This window comes from Podarcis melisellensis (genome assembly GCF_964234715.1).
Source record: "Podarcis melisellensis genome assembly, chromosome: 4".
NCBI lineage: Eukaryota > Metazoa > Chordata > Lepidosauria > Squamata > Lacertidae > Podarcis > Podarcis melisellensis.
The window spans coordinates 59,104,376-59,122,139 of record NC_138531.1 but is presented as its reverse complement, the minus strand read 5'-3'; the positions used below and the strand labels follow the sequence as shown (position 1 = coordinate 59,122,139).

The 17,764-nt window shown below is 41.9% G+C and overlaps 1 protein-coding gene across 18 annotated transcripts in view; it reads right to left on the bottom strand.

Annotated features, from left to right (window-relative positions):
• ROBO2 (roundabout guidance receptor 2) overlaps positions 1 to 17,764 on the bottom strand; it is a 901,420-nt gene that overhangs the window by 773,030 nt on the left and 110,626 nt on the right. For 17 of the 18 annotated variants that reach the window (XM_081907823.1, XM_081907827.1, XM_081907844.1 and 14 more), the window contains exon 1: positions 4,868 to 5,009. The exons of the other annotated variant lie outside the window; for it this stretch is intronic. In XM_081907823.1, the coding sequence (XP_081763949.1) occupies positions 4,868 to 4,994 (127 nt within the window). In that variant the 5' untranslated portion in view covers positions 4,995 to 5,009. Of the gene's footprint in view, positions 1 to 4,867; positions 5,010 to 17,764 lie in introns of those variants that run through there. 18 annotated transcript variants of the gene reach the window in all.

Genomic DNA, 17,764 nt, shown 5'->3' with positions numbered 1-17,764 from the left:
CCTGAATTAATTTGCACTCCATTCTAGATCACCCTAAATGCTTTTCACTTCATTTATCTCAATCAATTCCCCAAGAGATCCTATTCCAAATAAATTCACTTTTCTCTTTAATTGCCCCCATTTATTACTTTCTAAGTAACCTCTAAATAAAATAATAAATAATAAATTAATCAATCAGTCAATTTTTCTAAGTGAATAGCCTACCTGGAATCCAAAACCACATCACAGTTCTATTTCCCTTGAGTTCACTACCTACCCAGAAACACCCAGGCCACTCAGAAAAAAGATTTGGGGCCAATACACAACATCCTAGGATATGTCCCCTACATAACTGAATATTCATACATATAAGTTAAGAAGGAACAGTTTGAATTCTTTACAACAGCAGCATCCAGACAATGTTCAGGGCAACTGCTTTGTAAAAGTAGTGCACAGTTACTACGTTCAGGGTTTTTAAGATGTCACACAATAGGCACACTGGTGATTTTGTAGAAGGTATTTATTATCACAGTTCATATCCATTGTGTTTAAAGGCCCTTTCCAACATTATCTTAGCAAGAGAGGAGATGCTGCAGTGTGGTTCCTTCCCCATCACCTGGCTCCTTCAGCACTATTTATTTAAATGTTTATAAACCAGGCTCTCACAGGAAATACAGCAAAATAGTGCACAACAGAAAAATGTAATCTAATGACAACAGCATTGGTAAAAGCATTAGTAACATGTTGATAAAAAATGGTTGGTTCACAAAAACAATCCAGTTCAACAGAGGCCTGTCTGAACTGTCTAGGATATTGTTTTTGTTTTTAAAAAGCACCTAAAAGAAAGTGGGGGTGTTTCCTTCCAGACACAAGGCTTGCAACACTAAAGACTCAGGTCCTAGTAAAGGTGAACTGAACCTCTGGGGCATGGGGGAACCGTGAAAATGATTTCCACTTGCACATCTGGACTTCTTCCCCTTCTCCACACTTGCCCCACGCACTCTCCAAATATAAGCATGTGTACAGGGTGTGCTAGGTGTGCCCAGACACACATTAATGTCTTTTAAAAATGTGGCTTTGTGAGTCCCTGACCTTTTTTCAGCTGTAGTAGAGTACTAGCTACAGCATGGCAACCAGGTTACTTTTCTGTGTCTTCCAATGAGATGTGCCCCACAACCTCAAGCAGGTTATGGTGCCCACCTCCATCCAAGCCATGAGTGCTAGCACAGTGAAGAGGCTGAAGGAGGATGGGATAGATGTTCCTGCAAAGGTGGGAGTGTGTTTTAGTTTGCTTGCAAAGAGTCTACTGCTTGCCACCTTTTGTGGAGAGAGATCTGTGATGGTGAGGGACTGCTTTTGTGGTGCGCAAACATGGGGGTGCTTTTTGTGGTGTGCATTGCTGCAAAACCTCAGGCAACAGAATGAGCCCTCCAAGTGGGGCCAAGGTAATTTCCCCTGAGCGCTGTTATCTCCTCTTCCACAAAGACAAATTCTCTGGCTTCACACCCTGAGGAAGTGTGCTATGTACATCTATGTCCCCAAATCTGCTCCATGGGGTTGTAAGAACTCCCAGATTTGGGGAAGCACAGGAAGAGGAGAGTGCGGGAAGTCCTGCTGACAAGTGAAAATCCTTGTACTAATGGGATGGTTACTTAGTGCTGCATTGAATACAAGCCTTTGGGCCCATGTTGTTTAGGGCCCAAAGTAGAAGCCAGGTGATTTGGCAGCAACTGTGGCTCCTTTCAGTGCCAGAACTTCCTATCCTACAATAAAGGTAAAGGACCCCTGACAGTTAAGTCCAGTCGCAGACGACTCTGGGGTTGTGGTGCTCATCTCGCTTTACAGACCGAAGGAGCTGGCGTTTGTCCACAGACAGTTTTTCTGGGTCATGACTAAGCTGCTTCTGGCACAACAGAACACCAAAACAGAGCAGCGCATGGAAATGCCATTTAGCTTCCTGCCGGAGCAGTACCTATTTATCTACTTGCACTTTTGGGCGTGCTTTCGAACTGCTATGTTGGCAGGAGCAGGGACCGAGCAATGAGAGCTCACCCCATTGCGGGGATTCGAACTGCCGACCTTCTGATCGGCAAGCCCAAGAGGCTCAGTGGTTTAGACCACAGCGCCACCCGTGTCCTTATCCTACAATCTAGGACAATAATTATGTGTGAAGGAATCATTTTATGGTCTGCTCCCATGTGCCCTGGACCTTCTAGCATTACTGGAAAGATGTGGTGGAAACACATGCTGCAGCAGCTCTTACTTATGATGCTGGCAGATCCTTATTCATCAAGCCAGACTTCAAATAAAACAATATTTTATCATACCTATATTGTTTTGTGCAAGTGTAATTCTTCTCGGTACTAACTGCTGGAAAGAACTATTAGAAGAACTAAGGCACCTCTTTCAACAACAGTAACTGACAACAAAATGTTGAGCATTTAGAACAGTTGGTACTTACCATGTATTCAGAACAAGAAACAAACTATGAGTAGTAAACATGCTGTCCCCTGATACTACTGGAAAAATCAGTATCTTGTTGGGAGACAGAGAACCAACAACAAAACCACAGATAAGATGTGAGCCAACAAAGAAAAAGCCTGAAAGGTTCTTTGTCACTTGTGGAACTTTCAGTATCTGAACATGTTTGTGCTAGTACAAATGTTTACAAAACCCATGTGCTCATGGGTTTCCCAGATTTCTAGAGCCAAAGTGGAAGTGGCGGAGAATATAGAGAAATATATTTCCCAAACAGACATGTCAGTTTTGAATATTCTTTCTTCCCTCTTCTCTATCCTGTCTAATGAATCTAATGTAATCTGTTCTATCATTGCATTCCCTCTGTATAGGGTTCATATAACTTCTGAAAACTGTACAGTACATGTTTGTTACCAAATGTTTGTATAGCCAAAGCAAAGCACTTCAGTTTCATACCTAAGGATCCGTTCATGCACAAGTACTCTGCTTATGGCAGTCTCTTATTTCCCTATGCTCATCTCAGCTTCTCCTGCGAATGAGATACAAGGCATTTATCCAATGCCTAACTTGCCATTGTCAAACATTGCCAGAAACATCCACAATATGCCTTGAGTGGTGGCTTGTGAAACTGGAAACTTTATTCACAGCAAAACAGTCAGTTGACCTTTTGCACACAATCAAGAAACAACTAATAAGGACACAAGCTTTTATAAACCAAGCAGGGATGTGCACTCTGCTTTCCACCTTGCCACAACCATCAAGGGGCAGTTTAGGTGTTTCTGCTCATTTATCAACCATATCATTATTGAGTGACCATGAGAGAAAGTTTGTTTCATATAGTGGAGATGATATGATGATGTGCCTGTGTGGAGAAACCTATAGCTCCCAGAGAAGGCAGGGATCTTATCTATTAAGCTAACATGATTAGTTTGCAAATTCACTGTAGGCCTTTGTCACAACTCAGCTTCACATCATCTGCATTTCATGAACAACATTCCCTGCCTCCATTGACACTGGCAGGCAGGAAGTACAGCAAGTTCTTCTGCACAGGTATCAAGTACACATAAGAAGAAAAATAAAACATGTCATAAGCAAGCCAGTCATGTTCACCTGCCACAACTTTCAATGAAATAAAGCAAAAGCAAAAGAAGACAGATTCATAATCTGTTGGCAACCTTGTGCTTTACACATTTCAGGCTAATTTCCTGCTGGAACTCTTCCCTTGAAGATATAGCACGTGGATGGTTTGTAAAGTCTTTCATGCAATGAGAGATGGGGGGGGGGAGAGGGATGGGATGAGAGTCTCCTGCTGAGATGTTGTGATGAATTATTAAAACTTCTTCTTAATGTTGATGTTACTCTTTAACCTCAGATCACAACACTGACAGTATAAAAAAACCCAGAAAGTGCTATTGAAGCAGTGATCAACTGGAGAGGTGCACAAGTCCTGGGGTGCTTCCAATCAACAATATCAAGAAACATCTGGGGTGAAAGAGAAGGTGAATACTACCTAGCATCTGCTACAACCACTCCCCCCTCAATCATTGATATTCATTTACTATATGACTATCAACTATTTTTATTCCATGTTTTCCCATAGATATCAATTTATTACTTTCCAGAAGCAAAACAAAGCAAACTTTAGCAAAATTAATATTTAGTGAACTGTAACAGCACAAATAGCATACATATCCTCCTGAGTTTATGAGTATGGAAAGAAATATATTGCAGCCTTCAAAAGCCGTAAAAGGTTTTTTTTTCTTAGCACAATAAAATAAATTCAATAAAGTTAATGCAATTATTCATTATTAACACATCAACACTGATACAGTCAGCCAGTCCATTAGTGATGCTGGCACTGCATTTCCGTAACAGTCATGTTCTGAAAAATGTCTGCCCAACAATTTCATAATGTGTACTAATAATGTGTACATTGAACAGAATGAAGTACCTATATATATAAAACAGGTCAATCTCGGGAGCCTACAGTGCCTTTACAGGCAGCATAGACACAAGCATCTGCCCCCCTCTCCCTTCCCCCTCTCCCATATCCATTCTGAAACAAGCAAACAATGCTATCACAATCACAAGTACACCAATTTCTAAATCACCTGTTTAGAATATGTACATGGCAAAAGCTTTATCCAGATATGCCAATATCTCTTATGCATTCATGCTTATTTAAGTCCATACTTCCCTTTTGGAAGGAAAGGCTTTACACAGGAAAATGTACAAGCAATACATTAGATTCAATTCTATATTCCATTCAGAATTTATCTGAAATCTAGACACTAATTAAAACCTCAACCATTTCAAAAAAATTGTATTTATTACCAAGAAATCAAATATGACCCCTGTTTGCTTTTCAGGGTTTCCGATTGACATTCCTTATAAAACTTTTATCACTTACCACCCTTCCAGTGTTTGCCTGATTTAGTCCTACTTAGCTTGCTTAGAGTTGGTCCAGAGAAGAGCAGCATCAAAATAAAAAGAAGTTCAAGCATTGTAATTTCCCTCTGTCTCTCTGATGATAACATTTCCGCAAGTTATTTTCCACAGGTCTTCTCTCCCCCCCACCCCTTACATCTTTCCCCTCACTTTCTCCATTCAGCCTTTGCTTGGAAAGGAGTCATTAATCATTGAAAAATCAGTACACGGAGCGGCTTTGCCATTCTGAAGTAATATCTAGTGAAGTAGCCCTGAGGAACGCCACATCTCTCTGTGATCCAGCTTTTCCCACACACAACATGCAGCTAGTGCTGCTGCTGCTGCTGCTGCTGTTGCTGCTGCTACTATAGGAGCTATAAAAGAATTTCGTGCTCCTCACTTTGGCTTCAGTGGGAATATATTCGTCAGCTTTCAGTGTGAGCGTGATTGAAAATGATAAAAACAGTAATGCCTGTGTCCAGCAGAACAGAGAAAAGATGTCAGGATTGTGGGGGGTGAGAGAAAGAAAAAAGAGAGAGAGAGAGAACAGATGAGAAGCAGTTGTACTGACAGCTTTAAGCTTGGCTGTCTGATCCTAATAGCCGTGCAACCAACCAAATTGCTCTTTTAAGAGTAATAAGGCTTCGGTGAAAGCTGGTGTCACTGCCACTTGGGTAGGTAACACTGGGCTTGAAAATCACCAAGAAAAACCTGCTCAAGACAACAACTGCTACGCCATAGTCCCAATTCAGAATGCTGAGGAGAATACTGTATGCACCGAGTGTGTTTAATCTCTATTGTGTGCGAGAAATTTCCTGCTTCAGACTGTATAAATGCCTAAGACTTAGCTGCATGTTAGCAGTGCTTTACTTCATTCACCGTGCATCTTTAGAAGAAGATTTAATCTTTGTTGCACTAATTATTCATAGATTTATCTGAAATATTTATGAGATGGAAAAGTACAGGCTTCTGGATTTTTTAAAAGAAAGTAAAGAACACAAAGAACACACACACACACACACACACACACACAATCTGACCTGTTATAGCTATACAGCTAATAGGATTCTGGTCTGTTTGTTTTATGTTTTGATATTGCTTGTCCCTATGCTTTTATAAAACAGGTTGTGAGGTGTAAACACAGCCTGCATCCATATATTTAGGGAGAAGTTGCAGCAAAACCCCCACAAAATATTCCTTCTCCATTTGTGGTCAAATAACCGCTCCTAGTTAATTAAGTAATAATCTTGTTTGAACTTAGCCTACCCCCCAACTCCAAAGCTTTCCAGTGGGAAAAAGTTCAAAGAACTTGAACTTTTCATAAAAGATGTTTCCTTCCCAAATGTGTGTATGTAGTATAGATATTTTCAAGTTCATGTTCCTTGGTCACACTTTTGGAGATAAGTAGTTGAAGGCTTGAAAATACAGCTATGTGGTTCTTCATGACACCCTAGAAGGAACTAGTGGATAGGGTTGGATATAAAATTACATATTTAAAGCAGGTAGAGTGTGTCTCTGTGCATGTAAAATTAAAACCATGTTTAATTGGGGGTGAGGTGCTACACACAGAGCAGTTTGCCATACTGCTTTGTGAAGTGCCTTCCCTCATGTTAAACACCTTGCCTAGATTACCTGCTGCTCATGCTGCTTGCCATCACACTGGAGTTGGTGTAGCCACCTATTGGTGGCCACACAAACTGCTGCATGACAACAGACTTACATTTTTATTTATATAGGAAGATGCATATGTATGTCAATTCCATTAGAAAAAAATTCTATGGATGTAAATTGGGGAAATAAAAATGTCATGTCATTGAACAGAGAATGGGATAATAGTATAAAATATCCAAGTCATGCATCTAAAATTATGTGGTCAGCTTTTAACCAAATCTTGAAGTGGAACAGAAAGACTTCTCTCTTCCACCAAGGACATTACTTCTAATATTACATTACACCCATCAACTTTTTCAGATCTAGGACGTTATTTCAGCTTACATTTTTCTACCTAGAAACCCTACCCATTTAGGGACGTGGGTGGTGCTGTGGGTAAAACCTCAGTGCCTAGGACTTGCCGATCACATGGTCGGTGGTTCGAATCCCCGCGGCGGGGTGAGCTCCCGTCTTTCGGTCCCAGCTCCTGCCCACCTAGCAGTTCGAAAGCACCCTTAAGTGCAAGTAGATAAATAGGTACCGCTTTATAGCAGGAAGGTAAACGGTGTTTCCATGTGCTGTGCTGCTGCTGGCTCGCCAGAGCAGCTTTGTCACGCTGGCCACGTGACCCGGAAGTGTCTCCAGACAGTGCTGGCCCCCGGCCTCTTAAGTGAGATGGGTGCACAACCCTAGAGTCGGACACGACTGGCCCGTACGGGCAGGGGTACCTTTACCTTTAACCCTACCCATTGCCTATATCTATCCCCCAAAGTATTTCTATGTGGTCCTCCAAGACCTCCCAAATAGGTTTTCTGGTATTTCTAGATTTCCAAAATGTTTTCAGTCCTCAAGTTGAGTGCCACTTTTTATTTGTAAATGGGGCCTTTTTGCCTCCCAGGTAGCTCAGGAAACAGAAAGGAGGGGTTCCTGCAGTAATAGCAGCACTGCAAGGTTTTAGAGCTCAGGAAACAGGTGGGAAGTCTGTTTCCTGTTTGCAAAGGTCTTCTTGGAGTGTTAGTGCCCAATAAGGGAGTAGAGGCCCTTTTAAAAGATAAGAAGAGAGCTTCCCTTCCTTAATTTCCCACCCCAGAAAACCATATCTGTTTCTGAATATGTGTGGCTGTGTTTGTCTGAATGTTACAGATAGGTAGCCGTGTTGGTCTGCCATAGTCAAAACAAAAAAATTTCCTTCCAGTAGCACCTTAAAGACCAACTAAGTTAGTTCTTGGTATGAGCTTTCATGTGCATGCACACTGTATCTGAAGAAAAGCTCATACCAAGAACTAACTTAGTTGGTCTTTAAGGTGCTACTGGAAGGAATTTTTTTTGTTTTGTCTGAATGTGTCTGCATATGTGTGTGGCATGTGTGGTGAGTGTGTATTTGCTGATGTTGCTGTAGTTATTGTTGTTGTTGTTATTGTTATTATTATTATTAAACCTTCAATAGAAGGCCCAAGGGTAGGTTATAGCATATAAAACCACAATGAAAATAATAACCCCATCCATAATCCAAAATCAATAATTCATACAACACATTACAGGGACGACACCAAAATCAATTCTTCAGTTTTCAAAGGCCAGGGTAAAGAGGGGCATCTTCAGCAACTGATGAAATCTGTAAAGAGATGTCTGTAAAGACAGACACACCTCACTGTGGATGGAATTCTGAGCTGGGTGGAGAAACCTCACTCCCAGACTCCTGGTGACATCTCCCAGTGGATTAATAAAGAATCATTTTCTTGTCTTTTTAGCATATAAGTATGTGTTCTTAAGTTTGTGATTGAAAACTTGCAGGTTCCTGGATGCTTGTAGGTTTTCCTCCGCTAACATTTTGATCATCAAGCACCCCTCAGTTTTGAACCTACACTTGGTCCTACAATTCATCACTTCCCACATTCTTTGGATAGTTTGTATTTCTTCTAATCACTGTGATTTCAGGACAATCACCTTCATTTCACCTGTTGTGGCAATGTGGCCACAATGAATAAAGGAAGGGGAAGGCAACATTACTTTTTCATGCGGTTGGCCACATCTTGATTTAGGGCTACCTGTGGCCTTGGCCTCAATTAAAATAAATAGTGCCTTCAGTTTGAGTAATGCGTAATACAAAAAGGATCTGAGTCTTTCCCAAAGATATATTTTTGGCCCCAATCCAGAATCTACTTATGATGCTAAGTAAAACCAATGAGATTCCTAAGCACACAAGCCACACACAAGTTTCAGACTCACTATCCAACTCTTAGAACTGAATGCAGATAATCCAGCCTCTGGAACAGCATTGTATCTGGACAACATTTCTGCAAACCAGTGTTGGAAAGTGTAGTTTTTTCTGCAAGTGGACTAAAGAACAGGCTGCTTCTGTTCTATGTCCAGTTTCCACTTATACCATCTAATTTTCTGTGGAGATTTACTACAAAAAATGGCATTTGATTTATATGCATTTTTACTGTAAAATACATCCATTTGGATGCTCATCCCCTAAAATATTAATTTTGTATGCATTCTCCCCAAAACATTTATGTATGCTTTTCTATGCATTTAGCTATAAAACCCTTGTGAAATATCCCTTTTTCAATAATCCAATAATTGCATTCTGAGCTGCATATATGATCAAGAACTGTGAATTTGGTTGGTTTGCCTTAAACTCTCTTCCATCCCTACAGTGGGTAGGATGATGGTGCATAATTTTCTCTCACCTGTCATTTTCCCCCATTCCAATTGCTTCCAGTTGCTTTCTTTCTATCCTCTACATTGTTAGAGTTCCAACATAGGCTTTACCTTTTCCAAATGAGCATTGAAATAGGTAGGGAGGCAGGGCATGCCAGTATACTGCCTCACAGCTTATCATTTGAGCAACTGTGGCATCAACCCAGTGGCGGAGCTTCATGCTCCAGCACCGGGGGGCAGCGAGCAGTCAGGGGCAAGGCTGGCGTGCTGCCCACAGGGGCATGACACATGTCCTGGGGACATGCCACGTCGCCTGCAGGGGCGTGGCACCCAGTGGGGGGGGGAGCCACGATGGCACCCCACCAGGATCACGCTGCTGGGGCGGTGTGCTCCCCCCGCGCTCCTCTTCCTCCACCAGTGCATCAACGTGTGAGAAAGGGAGGAAAATTGTCATACAAAGTTCCTACATTTTTCTGAGTTAAGGGGATTCCCCCAGCCCCCCGCCCAGAATCAAATAACACAGAAACGGGTGCTAAACTTGTGCTACATTCCATTCCATTCCATTCCATTCCAATAGTTTTCCAGAAGTGGCTTTTATACCTTGTGAATGCTCAAATATAACACACAAAACAACAAGTAGGAAAATGTCAGGAGAATGGAATAAACTGCAGCGTGAATGCAGCCTCTAACTCAACCTTAACCTCCCATTCAGCCCAATGTTCCATTTACTCAACCCATAGAAGCTGCCATTTCTTTACACTATCTAACACCATTTTGAATTTTTAAAGGGCACAAACTTCTATGCTATGCAAGAACAAAACTTTATTTTCTTTCTTAAGTAGTCAAACCTCCCTGTACAGTGCCACCTTGTGGTTTTTGTACTCATATGGGGAACACCACAAGTATGAATACTAGAAGAGCAACAAAACCAAGTAGCAGCAATGAAGAATATTTAAAGATTTTCATTTGAGATTACTCAGGTCATGCCCATTCAGGTACAAACCCCATGGGTATGTAAGTTCCACTTTTCTAGTGCATTGAGATTTTATATGCTATATCTCTGATTAAATATTCATATTGAATATAGCATGCAGATAAAACATATCTGAATAGGAGTACGGGGAAAAACACACCAACACCCCAATTTCTATATCAGATTGTCTGCCATCAGTATTTTCATTTCAACCTACCAGCTGCTGAATTTTTAGGTGAAAACAAAGGAACTCTTATCTGTACTTAGCAAAAAAAAAAAAAAAAAGCCTTCAAGTCTGAATAAGTAATAACCGTTAATATACAAACTGCAATAAGAATGTCCCATTGATCAATGGGTTTCTCTGAACTTGGGCTCTTTGAGCAGTCTGTTCCTTGGAAGGCTTTGCTGGTGGATTCAACTGTGCTCTTTTTGTCAGCTATCTGATCTAGGGAAACATTATTTAGCAATAAACCTAACAACCCCATCTTAGGTGGCCATTGTAAAAGACTTCACCTGCTTATGGAATTAATACACGCACATGAGATTATTGTTAATTAACACTAACACTTGTAAAGTAACTCGAAACCTTGGAAGGAAACTACAACTAATCCAGAATGCGGCAGCTAGACTGGTGACTGGGGGGCGGCCGCCGAGACCATATAACACCGGTCTTGAAAGACCTACATTGGCTGCCAGTACGTTTCCGAGCACAATTCAAAGTGTTGGTGCTGACCTTTAAAGCCCTAAACGGCCTCGGTCCAGTATACCTGAAGGAGCGTCTCCACCCCCATCATTCTGCCCGGACGCTGAGGTCCAGCGCCGAGGGCCTTCTGGCGGTTCCCTCATTGCGAGAAGCAAAGCTACAGGGAACCAGGCAGAGGGCCTTCTCGGTAGTGGCGCCTGTCCTGTGGAACACCCTTCCAGCAGATGTCAAAGCGATAAACAACTACCTGACATTCAGAAGACATCTTAAGGCAGCCCTGTTCAGGGAAGTTTTTAACGTGTGATATTTTACTGTTTTTTTGGTTTCTATGGAAGCCGCCCAGAGTGGCTGGGGAGGCCCAGCCAGATGGGCGGGATATAAATAATAAATAATAATAATAATAATAATAATAATAATAATAATAATAATAATAATTGAATGCTACAAGTAGATGTTATTACAAATTTGCACTCTACCTTTTTGATCGTCATTTTACTTTCATATTTCTTGCACTGATGGAGCATGTTTCCTGGGCAGCTCTTTCCTTTTTAACAGGGAGATCAAAGGCTCACCGCTCTTTTTGAATGATGCACCCACAAAATATCTTTTTAAGAAGCATCCATACTGTGGCAATGATTTCAAGAACTACAATTACTGGTAATTCAAGGGGGGGGGGGTAATGGACCAAATAAACCAAAAGCAAAATGCAAGGAAGTCAGGTAAATAATTCAGGGTGTTTCTCCTGTCCTGTGAGTTTAGTTGTTCCAAGCTACACAGTAAGCATGCTGTATATGTATTACATGCTCTTCTGGAGTTTTTGTAACCCTCAGGAATGGATTTCGCTCATATAATTCTTAATACAAACCTGGGGATCCTGCTTATAAAGTAGGGTCAAAATCCAAAGATTATGTAATGGGACTTCTGCTTTCTCCTCTGCACCCTACAGACACACACTGCCCAAAACTGGTCCAGAAGGAGCCCCAGTTCTCCAGAAAAGGTTTTGGTGGTGCCAGGTGTGCTGCAGGCTGGCAGGAGAGGAAGAAGATGCCCCATTGCATGAGCAGGTGCCTCCTTGCACTGTGTTGAATCTCACTCTAGGTCTTTGGCTACCCCTTTAAAGTAAAATAGATAGTAAAAAAACAAAATGGATATGATTTATCCTGTGTACTTGAAATTCAGCAAGATCCAGCAGTTTGGATGTCCAGGCTATCAATCAGGTTTAGGACATATAGTGCTTGAGAGGTAATCTAAATGTGAACTAAATTGTGTAGTCTTCAATTCCACTTTAAACAGACAGTAAATTATTATTGTGACTAGGAACCAAAGGTGAGGTGCACATAGTAGCATCTGAATGCTTATTTACAATCCACTAGCCAATAATTAATTTGAGATGGTTCTTCATAAAGACAGATCTCAAGTTAGATTCAATGTTCGTCCAAAATATAATACTTGCAGACAAGGAGACCTCATAGTCCAAAAGGACTCCAAAAGATGCGCAATCGTGCACACACGCCCAGCACTGAACCCAGAAGTGACAGAAGACACCACAAAGCATGCCACTAAAAGGATAGAATGGGGTGGGGTGCAGATACATCCTCCACCAATGTGTGTGGTAATCAGAAACGGAACTCCCACACAAAAATGGTCATCAACTGTTGTGAAAAAGTGGTGTGCTAGTTCTACAGGCAAAATGCTTTCCATCGGCAGAACATTGTTGCACAAGAGGATGGATAAAGTGGTCGCTGGTAACTTTGTTGCACCAAAGATTCCACAATCTGTTGTGCAGCGAGTTTCCATTAGCACAGCTGATGCAATGGGTTCATTTCTCTGTTGCATGTGAAAACCTAGCTAGCCCAAGAATCATCGGACAAAGAATGTTGGACACAGCCCTATATATGTATTCTGATCCCCATTTCCATTGATAGTACCTGCATGCTATGAAATATATGTCCCAAAGCAACAGGCCAGCCTTCCCCAACCTCATTCTCTCTACAGGTTTCAGAATGCGGCTCCCATCATCCCTAACCATTGGCCACAATGGCTGGAGCTGATGCAAGGTGTTGGCCAACAACCTTTGTAGGGTAAGAAATTTGGGGATACTGAAACAGATTTCATTACCCCCTCGCCCCGATTCACCTACAAGAGCAGTCTTATAAGCAGCTTTGTGCCTGGCAGTTTGTTTGCCTGTTTGGGTTTTTCCGCTTCATGTCTTCTTTTCTGCCCTTGCATACTGCATAACCTTTCTTCAGTCTGGAAGGATGCTGTAAGTTATAAAACTCTCTTCTAAAATTCAATGACCCACAAAGGCCTACAATTACTTTCTCTTACAGACTTTTGCACATTCTGTTCTCCTGTCCTTCTTCCAGGCATATAACAGATTACATAAAGGGGTCATTTCCCAGCATTTACCTCCTGTATTTTCTTAAGCTCAGTTTCCTGAAAGCAATATGCCACCTCTGGGTTAGATATAGCTAGCTATCACACGGATGCAATGGACCCTAATCATTATATTATCTGAGATTTTCTATATTTATTGCATTAGTATATTACTACTGATGCATGGTATGACACTAATTTTTTTAGTTAAAAGATCAGGAATTCTAAGCAATGAAAAATATATTACAGAAGGTGAATTTCTTAACAATTATTAGAGCATTTATTTCCCTCTGACTGCCATTTACTATCTAATCCTGTTGTCAGTAAAGTATGCACTAATTGTTAGACTTGTTCAGCAGGATCCCTGATCAGGGCCTTGCATAGAAATGAATTCTCTCTACCACAAAAATGTGTTTCAAAACTTTACTGCAGAACATTCTTAAATACTAGTTACAATAAGATAAACACAAAATAACAAAGTAACAGATTGAAAACAAGCAATGAGGTTCAGTCCATTATGCAGTTCAATAAACTTCCCTCTCTCTGTTCTCAGAGGGAGATCCTAAGCTTGTGCATCATTGTGGATCTACTCTGCAACTGCTGCTGCTAGCCATCTCCAACAAGCATACACTGGCTTTTCAAGTTTCAGCTTCCTGAAGCTCGTGTTTCTATACTAGCCTTCACTGATGTTTTTGCCAGAGTGGAACTTCCTGGCTAAGGTAAACTTCCCTTTACAACATTTCAGATACAATGCATTCAAATACAGCATTTTATGTACACTAAAATTATAACTTTAAGAGTAACATGCCTTAACCTTTAAAGAGATCCAGAACCCCATAATCCTGGCTGAAGCCAAACAGAATTTTAGTTCGACTGTTCTGGTGTGGATTTGCCTTGGATAATAACATATGTGAACTGAGAAAGGATAATCATACTTGTTAATTTAAATTTATATCTGTCAGGGGCTCCATTATCCAACAGGTTCTTGGTCATGATGAAGTCAATGTTTGAATTCAGAGAGTTCAGAAAAAAAATAATTCACCAAGGAAAATGCTTCTTCATAATTCAAGTTGAGTATAGGGCCTTCTAAATTTGGGCTTGTGCTCATATTGTCTTGTATTAATTCATAGTGGAATTTCACCCACTACCACCAGTTTCTAGTCCTTTCTTCCCTATTATTTCATTCTCTTTTCCCAAACTAAACTGGCAATCATGGCAGAAAGGTCTTAGACCTCTGTCTCTCTTTTTAAGGCTTCTGCTTCCTACTCCCTCTTCCACCTGGGGTTCTGCTACAGCAGCATTCCAGAAGGAAGGAATCCTGGGAAATGCAGTTTTCTACCAATGCTGAGTCCCTAATATCTGCAGGGGTGGACCACTTTTTTGCAATCTCAAATTATTTATCCTAAAATGGGTACATCAAGTCTTCTGATTAACTCTTTCTTAATTGCCAAATTATTTGGTGGAAGAGGTGGTGGTATCAAGTTCCAAACCCTAATATTCCTCTAAAGCTTCTCATCTATTTTTAAGGTCGTGAAATGACAGGTGCAACCTCTAGATGATTTTTGGCCAATTCATGGCTCATTTTGCATTTCAAGCATCCTCAAGGGCCAAGTACTGCTCCATCACAGTGATTGACAGTGAAGCGAATACAACTTTGACAGTCATAATTACATTCCTGTCTCTGAGGACTGCCATCAATTTGACTCATTTATGGTAACTTTTGAAAATATTTTCTATACTACAGCATATAATTGTTAGCCTACTTGTACTGTCAGGTAGGGCAAATTAATCATATAAAGTTGGGAATTATAAATGCTTAGGACACCACCACCCCGGGTTTCCTTTTCTGATATATGATGAGGGAATGTAAAAGATACAATAGAAGCTGGTCCATCAGGGGGAAATGGGATGCTTAGTCTTCTTCTTCCTCTCCCTTGCTGGGTGATGCTACAGATGATGTGAGGACCAGGGGGGTTGACCAGTAGCCAGAGATGCTGTGCATGGACACATTTGGTGCTGGTGGTGGTTTCTTTGTGAGGAACATGGTGGTTGGAGGCTGCTGCTGTTGTGTCTTGAGCTCATCAAACATGTCATATGGCCTCAGAGTGTCTCTAATCCCATGGATTATTCTGAGGCTGCATTCCATGGAGAGGTCAACCTCTACAATCAGACCATTTGCATGCTTTATGATGTGGAAGAGTTGAGAAAATTTCTGCAGGTTCCAGCTTGCTGGCTCATGTGCCATCTTCATCCTCTTCCTCACATTCTGAACTTGATCTGACCAGTTCTTCCAGTTCTTCAATACCTATTGGCCCTCAATTAGCTATTCCACTTCTTGGATGAGGTCAACAAAGCCATCACCACCCACTTACCTGATCATCTTCACAGTGTCCTCAACTTCAGTGGCAATGCTTGGAAATCCCTTGAAATCATGCACACATCCCTTCTACAAGTTACGCCAGTGTGCATCCACTGCCAGTTTGATATAAATGATGCAATGAGCAATGTTGAAGAGAAACAGCAAATCACAAAAGAATTGCTGGCGGGGGAAACAGCCTCTGTTTGTAAACTCCGTCTTCCGTTCTCCAACAACAACAACAACAACAACAACAATAATAAAATTTATTTATATCCCGCCCTCCCCAGCCAAAGCCGGGCTCAGGGCAGCTAACAACAATCAAATAATCAAACAGTCAAATAATCACAGATTCTAAAAATATTTCATTATAAAAAATTAATTAAAATCAAATTGATGGCAACCGATTAAGCAAAATTCTGTGCAGGTTGCCAGAGGAGGGAGTCAGGCTGCACCCTGACCAAAGGCCTGGTGGAACAACTCTGTTTTGCAGGCCCTGTGGAAAGATGTCAGGTGCCGCAGGGCCCTAGTCTCTTGTGACAGAGTGTTCCACCAGATTGGAGCCACAGCCGAGAAGGCCCTGGCTCTAGTTAAGGCCAGCCTAACCTCTCTGAGGCCTGGGACCTTGAGGATGTTATTATTTGCAGACTGTAGGTTTCTCTGTGGGGCATACCAGGAGAGGCGGTCCCGTAGGTACGAGGGTCCTAGGGCGGGGCAGGGTGGGACCGGAAGGGGGCCAGCGATCGACCGTGATTCACAAAAGCATCGCAGAGATCTACCAGTAGATTGCGATACAGAAGAAAGTGAGTGTCACGTAAGCAGTATTGAAGCACTGAATAACACCTTTAACCAGAGGTTGGATGAGGGAAGATGTATTGGGGAGGGGAGAAAGTCAATCTCTACCTCCCTGTGTGCAATGTGGAATCCCTCAGGATGCCCCGGAGCAGTGTCGCAAGCAGCATCACTTTACATTTTCCTTTTAGGGCATGGGAGCTGGAGATCTGTACAACAAGCCTGTGTTTATTAAGTGTCCGACCATATTGCCACAGATCAGTACAATCACTTGATCCTTGGCAGCTTTGAAGCGGGGAGCATGCTTTTCAGTTTTGGCAATGTTAAATCTGCTCAGCCATTTTATTCCAGAAATGCCCCATCTTTTCTGCACTGAAGACTTGCTCTAGAATATACGTCTTATTGTCCAGCAGCCACTTCAGTTGGGCAGGGTACATTTTTGTAGCCTCTTTGTCTATAGATGCAACCTCCCTTGTAATTCAGTCATTTTGAGCTGGCTTTAAATTCTTTGGCAGATTGATCCCCATCTGTGATGGAAAATTTAAAGTGGTCATAGAAGCTCAGAGCCTTTCTGGCAGAAGATGCTGCCACCCACAGAAACAGATTTCTAGTTCATATCTTCCTTCCAACCCAAGTTCAATACCTTATTCATCTTCACCAAAGCCTTTTTCCACACTTGGCTGGTCAACGTTGTAGTCAAGTGGTGTGCTTGCTGCCATAGTCCCATGGATCGCCTTCTCACACACCTTGATGGCATGGATGCTGGACTCGTTTTAGCCACCCCACCCTCCACTTCTTTGTTTTCTCAGCAGCTGTACTTGCCTTGCATTTTGGGGCCATTCTGCAGTCTGAAGCTCTGCCAACCACCTCTTCCACACTCCAGTCTCTACTGATGTTTCTCCAAACCCCTCTGCAAGTCTCTCTGGCCTACTCTGTTCACTGTCTCCAACCACCTTATTCACACCCAAACATTCTCATGAAGGCTGCTGGGATTGCTGGCCATTTTATCGTGCTCTCCTGCCACCCCCTTGCCCCCATGCTAACAGTTTTCACCCCGTTTTCTATCCCCCCCCCGTGCAAGCCATTTTTGTGGCATTTTTTTTTAAAAAAACCTATTATTCTTTTTCAGAAGCGCTCGTAAAGCTGTCAGAGTGTATGTTTAACAAGTGTAAGATGCAAGTTACCTACACACACACACACACACACACACACACACACACTGAATTTGTTATACTTCCAATGATTTTGCTCACTTGTAACTGAAAAGAAGGGATGTGGGTGGCGCTGTGGGTTAAACCACAGAGCCTAGAGCTTGCCGATCAGAAGGTTGGCGGTTCGAATGTCCGTGACGGGGTGAGCTCCC